This window comes from Pleuronectes platessa, chromosome 19 (genome assembly GCF_947347685.1).
Source record: "Pleuronectes platessa chromosome 19, fPlePla1.1, whole genome shotgun sequence".
NCBI lineage: Eukaryota > Metazoa > Chordata > Actinopteri > Pleuronectiformes > Pleuronectidae > Pleuronectes > Pleuronectes platessa.
In genome coordinates, this window is record NC_070644.1 from 3,427,532 (window position 1) to 3,443,190 (window position 15,659).

Consider the following 15,659-nt stretch of genomic DNA (forward strand, 5'->3'; position numbering starts at 1 on the left):
AGTTTACTCTCCACCAGGTTCTTTGTTCTCCTCCTCTCTCTCTCTTTCAAAGCAGGAGACACATCTCTCTCTCTCTATCTTTCTGTCTCTCTCTTTCTCTCTTGTTTTCTGTCTGTCTGTCTCTCCTTCTCTCTGCCCCTAGTGCAGCTGCACCCGTGCTCCCCCCCCTCTCTCCTCCCCCTCGCCGTGCTCTATCAGTGGGCGCATGCGCACTGGCTCCTGTGTGCGCTCCACTGTTTGCATTGTGTCTGAGCAGCCGGCGAGCTTTACTAAATATTATAACCACCGCGGCAATGTCGGGCAGGTCGGTGCGAGCTGAGACCCGGAGCAGGGCGAAGGATGACATCAAGCGGGTCATGGCCGCTATTGAGAAAGTACGAAAATGGTAAGAGGACAAAAGGGAAAGAAGCAGGCTCGGGTTATCTAACGAGAGAAGGCTCGTTGGGGGAGGAGAGGGGAGCCGCGAGACGGAGCGAGGGATGAAAGTGGAGGAAATTTAAAGGACGCTTTTGCGAAGGGCTCCGCGGCTCTTGTAGCTCAGGTGCACCGGGGCAGCAGCCGCCGTCGTCCCGGCGTCTGGCGGCTCAGTCCGACATGTAGCCGGCGTTTTTTTTTTTAACGGCAAGGGTTGAACCCAGAAGCCATTACGATGCAGTCACATGAAGCCATTGCTGTGGAGCTGGCGGCGCGGCGCGGGTTATTAGCGGCGAAACGTCGGACACGCGTGGCCCGAGAAACGATTCGACGACGGCGCTGTGGAGCCGGAGCACTTTAGTCCGTGCGGAGTTTGAAATGAAGCGCTCGGAGTCGCCCTGTGGGTCCGACACGGAGCAGGGCTCGGTGGGGGTGGGGAGAGGGAAGTAGGCTGTGGTGCATGGCTGAACACGTACAGTGACTCCACGTTCAACACAAGAACAAAGCGCTTTAATAAACATTCACAAACACACATGTATCTATTAAGAGGATGGCTGGTTTTTATATGAACGTGTATAAGCCCCGCACGGTGGATGAATATATGTGATTTTTGTTTTATCAGGTGTATAAATCTAACGCCCTCGGGACCGGTGGAAGTTGTTCTTGGGTGAAAAAAAAAGTTTATGAATGATCAAATTAGAGATGCTTTCAGGTGGATGTAGTAGAAATTACACATGTCATCGTTTGGGTGATTTGTTTTTCTGTTCGGGCCTTTCATACATTTGTGTCAATGTGTTTTCTTTTACTGTCGCATTGTTTTGTCTCAAGCAAAAATATTAATCTGACAGTGACTTTGAGATAGTCGACTTATTGATAGATTACTAATTCATTCGTCAATTATTGAGCAGGTGCTTTACTAATCAACGAGAATCCCAGATACCAGCTTCACAAATGATCATATTTACTTTGTTTTGTGTCATGGTAAATTAAATATTTGAACAAATGTACTGACAAAATGGAACATTTACATATATAACTGAAGTTAACACATGGGTACTTAAAAATGCTTAAGAGCAGATAAAGAACACATGGAGATTGGCTTCGTTGTTGTTTGTCTTGACCTTTTATACGTCTGTGACAACATGTTGTCTGTTGCTGGAACATTATCGCTTAATCAATTGGTCGACCCTTGAAACAATTATTCCTAAGCTATTTTACTGATGTAATAACTAAACGAAAATGCCCGAATTCACTGAAACCTCCTTCACGGCTGTTCATATTTGCCTATTTCTTTGTTTCCAGGTATGGTAAACTGAAAGTAAAACATTAGATATGTTAGAACAAAATGTACTCATTCATATAACTTCAATAATGTGAATGTAGAAAACATGAAAAATTCTGTGGTCAATTATTCATCTACATCAGCTTTTTTTTACTATTTTTGAAGTAATTTTTAATGCAAATATACAGAGACCGTCTTCACAGATGTTCATATTTGCGGTCATATTAAACTGAATATTTTTAATCAGACAAAGATAGAACTATTGGTGTCATCTTAGACATTTTTTATTTTCTGGCATTTTGTAGACTTAATAATCCTTTGATCACTCAAGAATATAATTAGCAGATTAATAAATAATGTAAATATTGACTTAACCATTACTTTTATACTGATTTTAATGTAGCTATATTATCATTTTCTGTTGTTAAAAATTATTAACATACTTCACTGTTCATTCTTTGACCCAAGTATTTCATGTTCTTTGTTTTCTATGGGATTCCAAATGTTGATTAGTCAAGCTGAAATATGACTGTCAACTTTATCTTTGTGAAATTAGAATAGACTTTTGATTCAGGGCTCTAACTAACAATAGTTTTATTTTCATCATCGATTACCACACCAATTTTTCTCTCAAGTACTTGATGTATAAAGTGTCATGAAACAAAAAACATATAGAGTATGTTGGCATCAGTAGTGATTTTAGACTGCAGTTATAACAATATGACATTTTCCTGCCTTACAAATGTGAATATTTGATGCTTTTGTCTGTTTGCTTTTATTTTAAATGAGAGTTTTGGGTTTTGTCAGACAAAACTATTATTTTGACAAAGTAATGATTTTTAGTTGGAAAGTGATGATTACATTGAACTGAAGTTGTGGTGAAATCAACTGAGAAGGAAAACAATCTTCACTTGCAACCCAAGAATAACCTCATTGTACTTGTAGTATTTTAAAACTCGTATCACTATAGAGTCCCATCAGGAATGTTTTATAGAATGACTGTAGACCTTTGGGGCAGGGGGCTGCATTCATGGCTTGATTTACACTACTTCAAAAGCATCTTGATTTCAAAGTGTCAGGCTTATAATATATTTCCCCCCAGAGGCTTCCATTCATCTTGTGTTCTTTTTAAATCTCATCTACAGGGAGAAGAAATGGGTGACTGTCGGAGACACGTCCCTTCGCATCTACAAGTGGGTGCCTGTGACGGAGCCCAAATCAGATGATGTGAGTTCGGTCTCCTCAGTGGCCATGACACACACTTTTAACCACATATTATCAGAACGTTTTTTTTATTGTATGTTTTTTGATCAATTGTTCAGGATACTTTTCAAGTTGAAATGCTGCTTCTCTTGTTTGATATACAGTAAATGGAAATTGAATATATTTGATATGCGAATTTCTGTCTTGATAATTGTAATTCTAGAAATGGACATTTATTGGGAATTTATCACAATTTCCACGAAGTTTAATAGACGAGCCGATTAATCAGTTTTACAGTGAAAATAATCATTTCTGTCAAAAAAACCTAACCAAGATTAATATAATGACTATTGTGTACAGACGGTGGACAAATTGTATATTAAACAGAGAACACACTGTCAATATACAGGTCAAATACATAATATTAACAGACTGCATAAATTAACATTTAACAATTAGGGGCTAAATGTATATGATTAGTCAAATTGGTTAAATAAGCTAAAAGGTTTAAGGCATTTTGTTCATAATGCGTTCTCTGTAGTTATCTAACATTAACCAGTTCCACCATTTTTATCATTGTTTGTTTTCACATCACATTATTGCATGTTCACTAACTTTGAATGGAGAATTAATGCATTTGAATGTTGTGCTTGTTCTCTCATTGTAGAAGAACAAGAATAAAAAAAAGGGTAAAGATGAAAAGTACGGCTCTGAGTTGACGACCCCGGAGAACAGCTCTTCTCCAGGCATGATGGACATGCATGGTAGGTACTTAAAGTCTCAAAGTAAAGTCTGGTGATACTTGTTTTCTATTTTTCTTGATGTCAACAGAACCCATGAAAAGACCAAAACCAACGTAGTGTTTGTGTATGTCCTTTTCAACTTCTCTCTCTATATATATATATATATATATATATATATATATATATATATAAAATCTTTTAAAAACCTTGTTTGAGCTTACATGCAACAGTTGGGCTGGATAGGTTATTATAAATGTTACCTAAACAGAGGTAATAGTGCATTTGTCTGGGACTACTTTCAGAGGCAGATTAATCCATATTTGGTGCGCGAGGGAGAATTTGGTCGTGTGCGCGTCTGTGTGTGTGAAAATATCAGTAGATTTTCACTGCAGGTTTTACACATATGGACTTTAATACACACAGCACTCTGTGTTCTCCACTCTTACACTAACATAGTACAGGGCTAATTGGTTTAGCTAAATATGTTTAACATCTTTTTTACGTTGCTGTATCTTATTTTAGAACTTGAGTGTAATTCCTGTAGCATTTGTGTTTTTAGTCATTTGTACTCATGCAACTTTTATTAACATTTTATACTCTTGGTGTAATTTTACTGTGGGAATGGAAAAACCGTGTCTTATTGTGTTTTGTGTTTATGGTGAATGTTGGACAACCTCAAAGTGAGAGAAACTGAAATGACTCGTATCTTTCTGTCTTTGCCAGACGACAACAGCAACCAGAGCTCGATCGCTGACTCATCCCCGGTGAAACAGGAGAACAGTTGTAGCACCAGCCCTGCCCCTGAGCCCACCACCTTGTCTCACCGTGAGAACAGCGAGACCAAGACTGACCAGAGCCCGGACAGCAAGAGGGGTCAGACAGTCACACAAACACACAAGCATGCCGTACACACAGAAACACCAGTTAGTGCCCGAAATCACTCACTGATCTAACCTATTTAGTTCACTATATAGGGAGTTTGCTATTTTGTAGTGCTGTTTTATTGTTGAGTGAAATTCTTAATATCTAATAGAATGGACTTATTTTTTAACCACAATGCAACATGAACAGTAGTACACAACTGAACATTTACCATAATGCGTTACGCTGACAGTGCAGCAGGAACAGCCTGACCAGTACGACAGAGCAGAGCAGCGTATCACAGAACAAACTGATTCAAACAAGATGCTTTTTTTCTATCTAAAAGTATTCAGGTAAGGGTAATGTATATATTACAAAAAGGTATTATGGGATTTTCCACTGGCCAACATTGAAGGTCGTAGACCTGCAATATTACTTAATTGAGCCGAGTAGTGTCCGAAGGCATTTTTTTCTTTTGCTGGTAAGCTCCCTATATAGTCCAGCTACACAGAAGTGTCTATATAGTGAAGTATGAGGGTAGTGAGTGATTGGGTGATTACCGACACAAATGGTGGTAATGATATGTAATCTCATACCACATGTAAATGAACTAGATCTGGATTTTATTTGGATCTGCACCAAATTGCACAAACTCCTGAATATCAGTCCCCTAGACGTGCCCATTTTATTTCATCAAGAACCATGAATTATCGGAGAAATCAGTGAAAATGTTGGTAAACACCCAATCTCACAGTATTGAAATGTTAATCACTGTTAAAGAAAGTAAATAAACCTTCCTGGATCTGCCTCCTGATCTGGATCTGTACCAAAGGTTAATGGGACCTGAATCATACCTGGCCTTCCACCAAGTTTCATGGTAATCCATCCAGTATTGTTTGCGTAATCTTATTTAAAACAAACAAACAAATCCACAAACAAACTGACATGGGTGAAATCATGACTTCCTTGGCTGAGGGAATAATGGAAATAAAGAAATAATTGTTGAAATGAGCTTCACCTCATTTAGTAGTAATGAATACTTAAAATTGTAAGAATCTTATTACATTTTTATGATAATACTTGCGTAGTTTTTATTCCTTCTCCATCATTGGTGCTAACGTGAACAAACTCACTTTATTTAACCACCATGTGATAGTTACATTTAAAGAAAATCATAAATACACTTTTGTTTGTAATAATTCTGTTAATTCTTGAGGGTCCCTCCTCATCCAGCTCATCTGATGGTGACAAAGTCAATTGCAAATAGAAAGAAAGTCAGATCCCACTTCCAATCAAGAAAGAATTTACTGTGACACACATTGTCATCAGATGAAGCTGAAAGCCGCAGCAGCATGAAAAAAAGATTCCATGCACAATTTATTTGTCATAAAGAAAAAACTGTAACAAATGAGTTACACAAGTATCATGACTTATAAATTCAACATGTAACATTTCGAAGGAGATGACTTCAAGTTGTTGAGGATAATATTCTTATGTGAAATGAGTGTGTAATACAGATTTGATTTACTCCTTATGCTTTGTGGGAGAGACACTGGAAATACAATTTCATCTCCATATTAACATTACTTCACGTGACCACCAAAAGATGATCAATTTTAAGAGTTACAGATTTTACGTTAATACTCGAACAAGTTATACTTGTACTTTTATATGCAAAGTTATTTTTGCACAATTATCGATGTTACTTATTGTCCGAAATTCAGTGCACATTGAGACGACATTGACGTTCGGTTAAATTCTAATCTTGTCGATATATTTCTACCCCAGCATCGAGTTAAATACATTGTGTCAGTTTCTTTTTTGGATGTTGAAACGTTTCCCGGGTCTTTTCATGTTGTGCATTGAACCGATATAAATTGTTCAAGTATGAGTTTATTTTGCACGTTAAGCACTTTCAGCAGAATCCTCAGATACCCTAATGCCAACTGCAGGGGTGGATGGATGGATGATGATTTGTAGCCCAATTTTCCACTTGCTGACCAAGCCAAATCGGCATTCGATCGGCAGTGGCAGATTGCAATGTGTGAACGAAAAAAGTTTCATCGCCTCCTTTTACTCGATTTCAAGCAGGCTAAATATCAGACGAATGTGTGACTAGCACAATCAATCCAGTGCAGGACGAGCTTACCAGACGTATTGTCCAGGGTTTTTGTCCCGGGGAAAGGGAGATGAAGACAGAAATGAATGAATTCGACTCTGTACTGAATCCCGTCTCCTCATTGATTGGTCTCTTTCTGTCTTTTGCTTGAATACAGTCATGTGTCTCAGCTGGTTTCATCCAATTACACACCATCAGACTTTGCCCTGCACACCCACACAGTGTCATCGCAAAACTCCAGCAGATCACCCACAATGTTGAATGTTCTCCTCTGTGTGAAACAAAGATGTAGTTCTGATGTGTTGCTGTTTTCCAATCTTCAGGTAAGCCCGTCCCTTCGTCAGAGACCTCAGAGAGAGCACCAAGTGCCAAGAGAGACAGCCTGTCCCCAGGGGAGAAGGACTCTCCAGACAGCAAAGCCACTCAGGTACCAACACCTCACCAAACTGGATGACACAACAGATCAGTTCAGTCTGTGTAGTGCTGGTCCGGAACTGTTAAGGCGTCAAATTAGCACAATAAAGATCCATTTTTTTTATCCCGCTCCATTTTGACTACATTGCTACACTAACAACAAGCGGCCTCAAGCCAGTGAATGTTGAGTGGATATTTATAGTCACAGACGCAGTAGGACCTTGGCCTTCGGAGCGCTTTTGTCACGGCTTCTTTACTCAAGTGTTAATCATGTTAATGATACAACATAAATCTGTACAAAAGCCACCAGGCTTAAATCCTTGATTCCTTTATATGAATTACCAATCAGCCTTCACAGTTTGCTGACCTTATAAGGTCTTTGATTGTTCTACATAACAATATTTTGAACTACACTTCACTAAATGAAGCACGGAAAGGCTGAGTGAAGACTCTTATTTATATGGCCTCAAACCAGAGGTTATCTTGTCATGTAGAGTGGATTTGAAAAACATATGAATACAAGATACAAATCAAATAATAATAAAAAAAAATCTTACAATTTCAATGGGGCCTCTCACCAAAACATTTTTACATATCTGATGCACCTGTATACCTCATCACTATGCTTACTCAATGCGTAGTGATGAGATATACATATCCATAACATTAAACTTTTGTAATCTTGCTATTGATGAAACTTATATTGCGATAATTATTGATATAGTTTTATTGCCTAGCCCCGTCTGTAAGTCATGAAAAGTACCTGAGAACGGTCTAGGAAGGTATTTAGATATAATTACTGAATCTGAATGTTTCCCTACCTGTTATGGGTGGTTATGTTGGCGTCAGTCAGTAAAAATTGAATTATATCATCAGGGATTATTGCTCAGAGATCTTTTCGTTGACATAAAACTCAACATTGTGTATACTGTGTCCTTGTTTTAAAAAAAGATGTGTGTGCTATCGGAAATGACTTTATGTTTTCTGTTTTGGTCGTAGGACCTAGAGGCGGAGACCCCACCCACCAAGAAGAGCAAACTGGAGTCCTCGTCTCCGGACTTTGAGGAGAGTTAAACGTTTGGGTTGCAGTGTAATTTCTCCTCCTCCTCCCTCCCTCCCTCCCTCGCTCTGTACCTCCCTCCATTAACTCCTGATAATTTAGGGCTAATGGACACGTCGGCTCTCTTCCCTCTCCTCTTTCTCACCCCACCACTCCTTCCTGACCCAAACTTATCAACACCGAAGGGAGAATGGACATCTCTCTTCCTCCCCCTCTCCCTTCCACCCTGAAGGCTGTCCCCCCCCTCCCCCTCCTTCCACCCTCCAGTTTGTCCCCTTCACCCTAGCACTCCTCTGTCACAGAGGGAGAATGGATAATACCTCTATTCACTGGTCCCCTCCGTGCTTCCTTCCAGTTCTCCACACTTTTTCACTAATGCCAAGAGAAGCTCTGAACCCAGGCTGCAATCCCCTACGTGACCAGGGGCAGCGCTGTCAGCCCACTCAGCCACCGCCAGGCCAGACCGCAGACCATGACCTGCATCTGTGACTAAAAGAGTTAACGCAGGGGATCTGAGATCGGGACGAGGTTGATCCCGGACGCTGCTCTGAGGCCGCTTTTTAAATGTTTCACCGCTAAATGGTTTAGCTCAGGACAACTGGAGTGGCTAACCAGGTCTCAGATCAGCGGCTGGGGGATGACCACGTCATGTCAGTCCTCTCGATTCGCCTCCTGTTAGATTCATGTTCTATATTTGTTTAGGAAATGTTTAGGGTTTTTTTTCTCAGGAGGGTCAATGCACTGTTATGGTATGTCACAACCGATCACACATAGATTTGCTGCTGTAGTGGATGTCTTTTTTTTCTCTATCCATGAAAGGTTCTCCATTCACGTGTTCATTATTTTTCTTACAATACAAGAAGTTAGCTTGTGGTTGGTAGTGGGGGAAGACGACGGTACTGGTTAAGATACAAACTCTTGAAAGTAGTGACAGGCATAGGTAGCGTAGGTCCTGAAGGTGTGTGCCTTGAGTTACTACAATGAAATATGTTTTAGGTCAAACAGATTTTGAATTACAATCTTGGTGCCATGTTTTGTTTTTATGCCTTATAATCATCGCTAATCAGCTGTATCCAATATTTCTAGTCCACTTCGACAGTCTGATTTCTTTTAAAGGAATAGTTTGACATTTGTTTTCTTGCCCAGAGGAAAACAAGACTGATGCTAAAGCTACAGCCGGAGGTGGTTCGCTTAGCTTAAGTTAGCGTAGCATAAAGACTGGAAACAGGTGGAAACGGCTAGCTCGACTCAAACAGTGAAAACAGTCCTTCAACGTCTCTAATTAGGAAGTTGACACACACAAGTAAATGAATGACACGTTTTCATACAAGAAGTAGGTTTTTATATGTGGTGACTTCTTGAGGGAAAGTTTTTTTGTACAGACCGTTGGTGGATTTTGTTGCCTTTGGAAAGAACAAGGCGAACTGTTCCTCTGTTTCCAGTCATCATGCTTAGATAACTCTGTTCAATATTCACCTGATTGTAATCATATTCAACCACATGTTTGAACAGTTTCATTAGAACAGTTGGATACGGGAACTTCAACACTAACCAGAAGTTAATGTAGTTTTGTTACTGCTGGACATTTGAACATTTGTACAAAAACCTGGCGAGTCAGAATTCCTGGTCACTGGTATGTGTTTACTTCAGGTGACACGTTGTTGTTGTATTCCCCCCCCAAAAAAAGTAGAAACGGACCAGTTTCTCAAACTGGTTTTCTCCTCTGCTCCACCATCTCGACTTGCATTTACTCACGTTGTCTTCTGTACGTGTTCTGTGTATCACTACTTATCTATGTCCCGCAAATGTTCCTGTAGCTCCCGATACACAAGGCTCCAGTCCTTTAGCTCCGACTTTGGTTCTCCTCCTCCTTCAAGGTGCTGTCTGTCGGCTGAATCCATACACGCCCTTGATTTGTGCGGACTTGAACTTTATTGTACGGATTCAGACCTATGACCTCTAATGTCCAACCTCACACATGTAAGATGTGCTTGGATTAATCAATATTTTCTCATGAATATGGATTGAAATCAATTGAATCACCGCAAACCACCAACTTCATGACACAACAGGGGCTATAGAGGTGGAACGTGACACAGAATGACTTGATCAGATTTCATCAAATCAGCGTTCACATGGATGGAGAGAAAAGAAAACAGTCTCAGTTAAGAGGATGGATTAGCATATACCTCATTCCCAGTCCAGCAGCGCTGGAACTTAAAATGCTATTGTATTGACATTAACAGTTAGAAACAGCATTATGTACACTCAGTTTAAGAAAAAATTCTCACTCATGTTGTAGCTCCCATCTGTTCGAGCTGATTAATTGTAGTTTGCTCAAAACTGTGCGTAAGGAAAAAAAAGCTGTGAGATATAAAATCTTGTATGTTTTTTTTCATGGGACCATTGTTTGACGTTAGATCTTGTACAGATTAATGGTTTGGTTTGACTTATTTATTCCATCAGTAGTGCTTGGTTTTTATCATGTCCAATGGTTTTGTTTTCTTAATAAAATTCACAAAACTTGATAGTGTTATCTTGACTCCGAAATTGTATTTCTCTGCTTTTTTCCAGGATCAGACCACTTCTGACCAGGTCTCGATTGAAATCCATTGTACTTAGACGCGTCAAATCTAGAATAGATTGTCCCAGAGAGGCCAGACACTCGTATAGACACAGTTTCAGATTCATGAATCAACTGATGATGTATCTCAAATCTGAAACATTTTTCCAGAGTCATATGTTTCTCTGGACTAGATCTAAAATCTGGTCCATATTTAAACATTCCAAGTACAATGGTTTCACATCGGGAGCCTGTCCGATTTTGTCTAGACGTGAGTATAACCTTGTTTACATTTCATAAGTTTGACTGTGGTTTTCCGACACGATCCCTGTGTGTGTGTATTACTCTTTCACAACAGTTGGAGGTGCAAAAAATCAATCCCTCAGCACTGTCGGATAGGTCTTATCGTAACTTTCCTTTTAACTGTTGGGAAGCTGACTGCAGCGTTATCTTGGCGGTTTAAATCCTAAATGAGCAGATTGTCTCATCGTGTCGTCTGTAATGCTGGACTCACTGACAAAAGCCCGGCCCCCCCTCAGCCACTTTCATGTAAAAAGTAACAACTCTTTGCAGCTCATGAAAAATAGAGCAGGCTCTTTGTGCTGCCCGAGCCTCTCCGGAGTAAATGGATGTGGGAATGAGATCGCAATAAGCGGTGCAGCAGCCAATCTATACGGTCGGGTTAGAGAGTGGGTTTTAATGGCGGTGCCTTTAGAGTGTTACACAAAACACCCAGGTTCCTGCCGGAGGGAACAAACACAAACACAGCAGCGGTTTTGTTCTTAGTTTTTCTATTGGACTGTTCAGGAGTATACAGTACATAGAAAACAGGACATCTTACACCACGCCAACGTCAGTCGAATGGTCTGAGCATTTGGAAACCATTTATAGATGGTGCCTGAAATTGTTACATATATAAAACACTAATAATTAGACATATCACTTACAAAGTACATCATGTTTTTAAAGTCTATACAAAGGGGCTTGGTTTTTCCTCTGGAGTGGCAACCTCCGTGTACGTCAATCTTATCCACAGGGCAGAAAAAATAAATTGCCGTACACATAAAAGCTATCGTTGTTCCATGGCACTGTGTACACATTTATCAGAAGCGTCTGACTGGTATTTACAAAGACTAGTGTCAATGGTTAGTCATGTATTATACACTGTTACACTGGAAGATTCAATATGATCCAACATTGTGCTTAAGTACGAGATACGTCAAAATACATGTTTTTATACTGGGTACATTTAAAGGAATAGTTTGACATTTTGGGAAATAGGCCCATTCGCTTCCCTGCACATGAAGAAAGTGTCTATGGGTTAAAAGGGTGCTCATGAGTTAGATACAGAGCATTGTTGGACTGAAGGTGGTCAGTTAAATACAAAAATGATCAAAATCAATGTAGCAGAACCGGAGATATCGTCTTTTCTTCCTTCTCCATATTCTTCTCTCTGGTCAGAACCTGGTGGCCGCATTACCCACAATGCAACGTGTCAGCCAGTTTGGTTCAGGTTAGGTGTGTTATGTTAGGAGCAGCTAATTTGAAATAAAACGTCACAGGCTATAGCTGCTTGTCCTGTTTCCAGGCTTTGTTACTTAAACTAACCTGCTATAGCTTTGCATGTATCATACACATGTCAATCTTTTTATGTAAAAGCGAGAGAGAATTTCCCCAAAATGTCAAACTGTATCTTTAAAGAGGGCAGCATGAAATAGGACATTAATGAATTATCTGAACGAACTTTTAAGATAAAATAACTTTTATATAACGTTAGAATCGGAACATTAACGTATGTCTCTGCTGAATCGTTAAAGTGGACAGTGCAAATCTAAGCAAGTCGAGGCTGCTATAGTTTCATCTGGGTGAGTTCCTGTTACATGCGGCAGACGCCCACCTACACTACAGTAGTCCTACTACAGACTATAAACACTTTAAATCAGTGCTAGCTTATTTCCCTGTAGGAATATCACTGGTTAGTGAAAGATTAGACAATAAATAACAAAACGTATCAACATCATCAATAGCTACAACAGATCTTCAGTAAAGTTCCGTGACATTACTGAGGGATATTAACGTATATATGCCGACCTATTGAAAGGTAAATACACAACAATGTTAAAATAGAAAGTTCACTCGTGACCTTAGATACAACAGCGGACTAAAATTGTAAATAATCCAACCTCAAGGTCAATTGAGCATCTGTTTTCAGTCGAGTTGCCCAGCTGTCATGGGATTCTAAAATCTCAATTTAAAGCAAACAAGAGATGAGAGGAGTCCTAAAAGGGATCTCTGCAATTTCATGACCACCATACGTACTTCATCTGCCGATGAAGATATTTGCGATAATACTGAAAGCTCCAGGGCGCCAGTCAAATGGACCGAACGTTGCAGAGCCACCCCATCCAAGAGAAGTAAGCAAGTAAACAGATCAACCAGTCCTTCATGTTTAAGATCCACTGGGTGGCTCTTTGACTCAACATCCATCTGCCAGCTGTTTCTGAAACCTTCATTTGCTTCTCAGTCTTCATCGATAGGTGGCGTTAACGCTCCACACACGGTGTAAACTGTTAAACTTCCCGGGAATAAACTTCAAGAGAGTTGAAAGCTCTGTAAAGAACTAGTTACCATGGAAACTAGGATTTCCAAGGTCAAGAAGGAACTTTTTACAACGTGTTAACATTTAGACGGAGTACTAGGGCCACTAGAAAAGTATGAATATCTAGAGAATAAAGTCATACGAATTTGAGAGTGAAGTTGTAAAATTTAAAGATTAAAGCGGAAAGTGTGAAAGTGGGATATTTAGAGAGACAACACTAAAAAAAAGGTCTAATATATATAGACTAGAGTATGAAGTAATTATGTAAGACATTGTTGTCAAAATACATCCTGTACTATTATGAGAATAAAGGGTTATGTAATATCTCAACAGTAATGTTGTAATAATTTTACAACCTTTCAAATATGAATATGTAGTAATATTATGAGACTAAAATCAAAATAGTTCAGAAAAATAAGTTGCAATATTTTCAAAATGTAAGTAAACCAAAAAAATAACTTTAGGGTTTAGAAAATAAAGTTGTTATGTATCAAGAATATGCCATAAACATCCTTCAAAAATAAAACTTTGGATTGAAATATTAAAATGTTTTTCTTTTGGTCTCAAGATATTCACTCTTTCCTGATTAAGCGAGAGCAGAGGCTGACAGTTCCTATATGTGCTGGAAGCGGTTAACCAATCACAAAAGAGCATGTATACCGTTTCCAGTAATACTACTTGTACAATAATAACGATTAAAATAATGAGCCTGAACACGAGCATAACGTCTCCTTTAAAAGTGGCCCTAACGCTCTATTGTAAGATATAAACTGACAAAGTGGCTTTGTAAAACGTTATTAAGCATAAAACATCAGTCAATTTTTTGTTGTGGCAGTACCTCTGTATCAGTATCTGATTGGTTTACAGGCGTACAGGCAGAGGAGTGTGATACAGAGGACAGGAATGTTAAGTACGAGAGGAGTTTCATTTTCCCTTCAGTTTTAACTGTGCTTCACTTTTTGTCGCATCACATTTTTGCTAATAAAGCCCAAAACACATTGAATGTGACTAATGCTCATTTTTGAAAACAACACGTTCAAAACAACAAGTGCAGAGGACAGATTCCTTTTGTTCTAAACATCAATATTGCACTAAAGCAGCATATTTGGACGAACAGTCTGCATTACAGAACCGGTTCTCCTCTGAGAAAAAAGCTGCGGGCTAAAGGATTTGGGTCAGAACTGTGGCTACCAGTGATATGCTTAAATAGAGTATAAAAATACAATATGGAAGAATCTGCAGGCATGTTGGGCTGGATGGAAGGAAATGTAGCAGGAGAGCAAGAGGTGAGATGTGCATAAAAGTGAGATGAAAGAGGAAATGGAAGGAATTGAAATGCAGGGGGAGTTTTTTGGAGCCTCTAGAAGGTCTGGTCATCGTTGCAGGACTGTGTGCTGTGTCCGAAGGCCTCACAGATGTCACAGTAGGGCCTTTCGTTGGCCGGGTTGCCGTGGTAGGTGCTGTGAGGAACAGAGTCGGGGCTCTGGGCCTGAGTGGGACAGTCCTCTGTGTCGTGGAGGTCAAAGCAGTCGCAGATGTCGCAGAACAGACGGAGGGAGGCCTTCTTCTCCCGCTTTGATATGGCTTCATCAAAACTAGGTGGCAAAGAGAAAATTTATTCGAGATAAAAAATTAAGCATTAGTCTTCACCTGAGGTGCTAATTAGAGTGTGTTCTGGTCTGTGCAGGACTCAGTCTTCACATGATCACAGCAAATCACATTTTCAGACAGTATTAAACTTCTGTGCAAAGCTTTAAAGGATTCATCATTTTTTAAGCCCCCAATAAACCCACATTTCTATCATGTCTGTGCCTGTCTATTTTATTTTATGTAGATATGGACCATTGTGTCTGCATAAGGTTCAATTGTATTGTCTCTTACACTCACTCTGACCTTTTGGTTGTACATTTTTATTTCTCTTCACCTGGTATTAACATCCATCCTGTGCGATCTGATCACAAGTGGACAGCTCAGAGTTCAGGTGTGAAGGCATCACAGACCACATTGGGAGGTGGTGTGAGATGCATTCCTTTAGCTGAATGAATTCAAATGTAGTCCTGGGCCACGTATATAGGACTGAAGCTGACGTCCTCTAACCTGCTACAGTTTCATAATGAACCCAAAATATTTTAAGACTCATTTTATCACTGGTTTAAATTTGGCCACCACCACACAATCAACACTAACCACTACACACTGACTTCCTCTTTTATAATTTGTCCTCATTTCATTGATTCACTCCACTCTCTGTCTCTCACAGCATAATTTGGTTCTTTGAGAACAGAATTGACGTTGGTCTGTGTTGAGTCTGGACTGGATTTAGTTTTTTCTCCTTTTTTGGCTCGTGTCCCGAATCATGACGGATTTAATTTAACAGATATTTATGTAGTTTGTGTAACTT

General features: G+C 39.6%; 2 protein-coding genes across 3 annotated transcripts in view; one reads left to right on the forward strand and one right to left on the reverse strand.

Annotated features, from left to right (window-relative positions):
* The first annotated feature begins 220 nt into the window (after positions 1–220).
* On the forward strand, positions 221–10,624 carry bcl7a (BAF chromatin remodeling complex subunit BCL7A). The gene is made up of 6 exons (XM_053411565.1): positions 221–385; positions 2,842–2,923; positions 3,567–3,663; positions 4,366–4,515; positions 6,946–7,049; positions 8,036–10,624. Exons 1-6 carry the CDS (start codon positions 294–296, stop codon positions 8,108–8,110), a joined length of 600 nt encoding a protein of 199 aa, XP_053267540.1. The 5' UTR covers positions 221–293; the 3' UTR covers positions 8,111–10,624.
* clip1b (CAP-GLY domain containing linker protein 1b) overlaps positions 9,823–15,659 on the reverse strand; it is a 37,252-nt gene continuing 31,415 nt past the window's right edge. For both annotated transcript variants that reach the window (XM_053411549.1, XM_053411548.1), the window contains one exon: positions 9,823–14,853. In XM_053411549.1, coding sequence (XP_053267524.1) covers positions 14,619–14,853 — 235 coding nt within the window. In that variant the 3' untranslated portion in view covers positions 9,823–14,618. The remainder of the gene's footprint in view (positions 14,854–15,659) is intronic.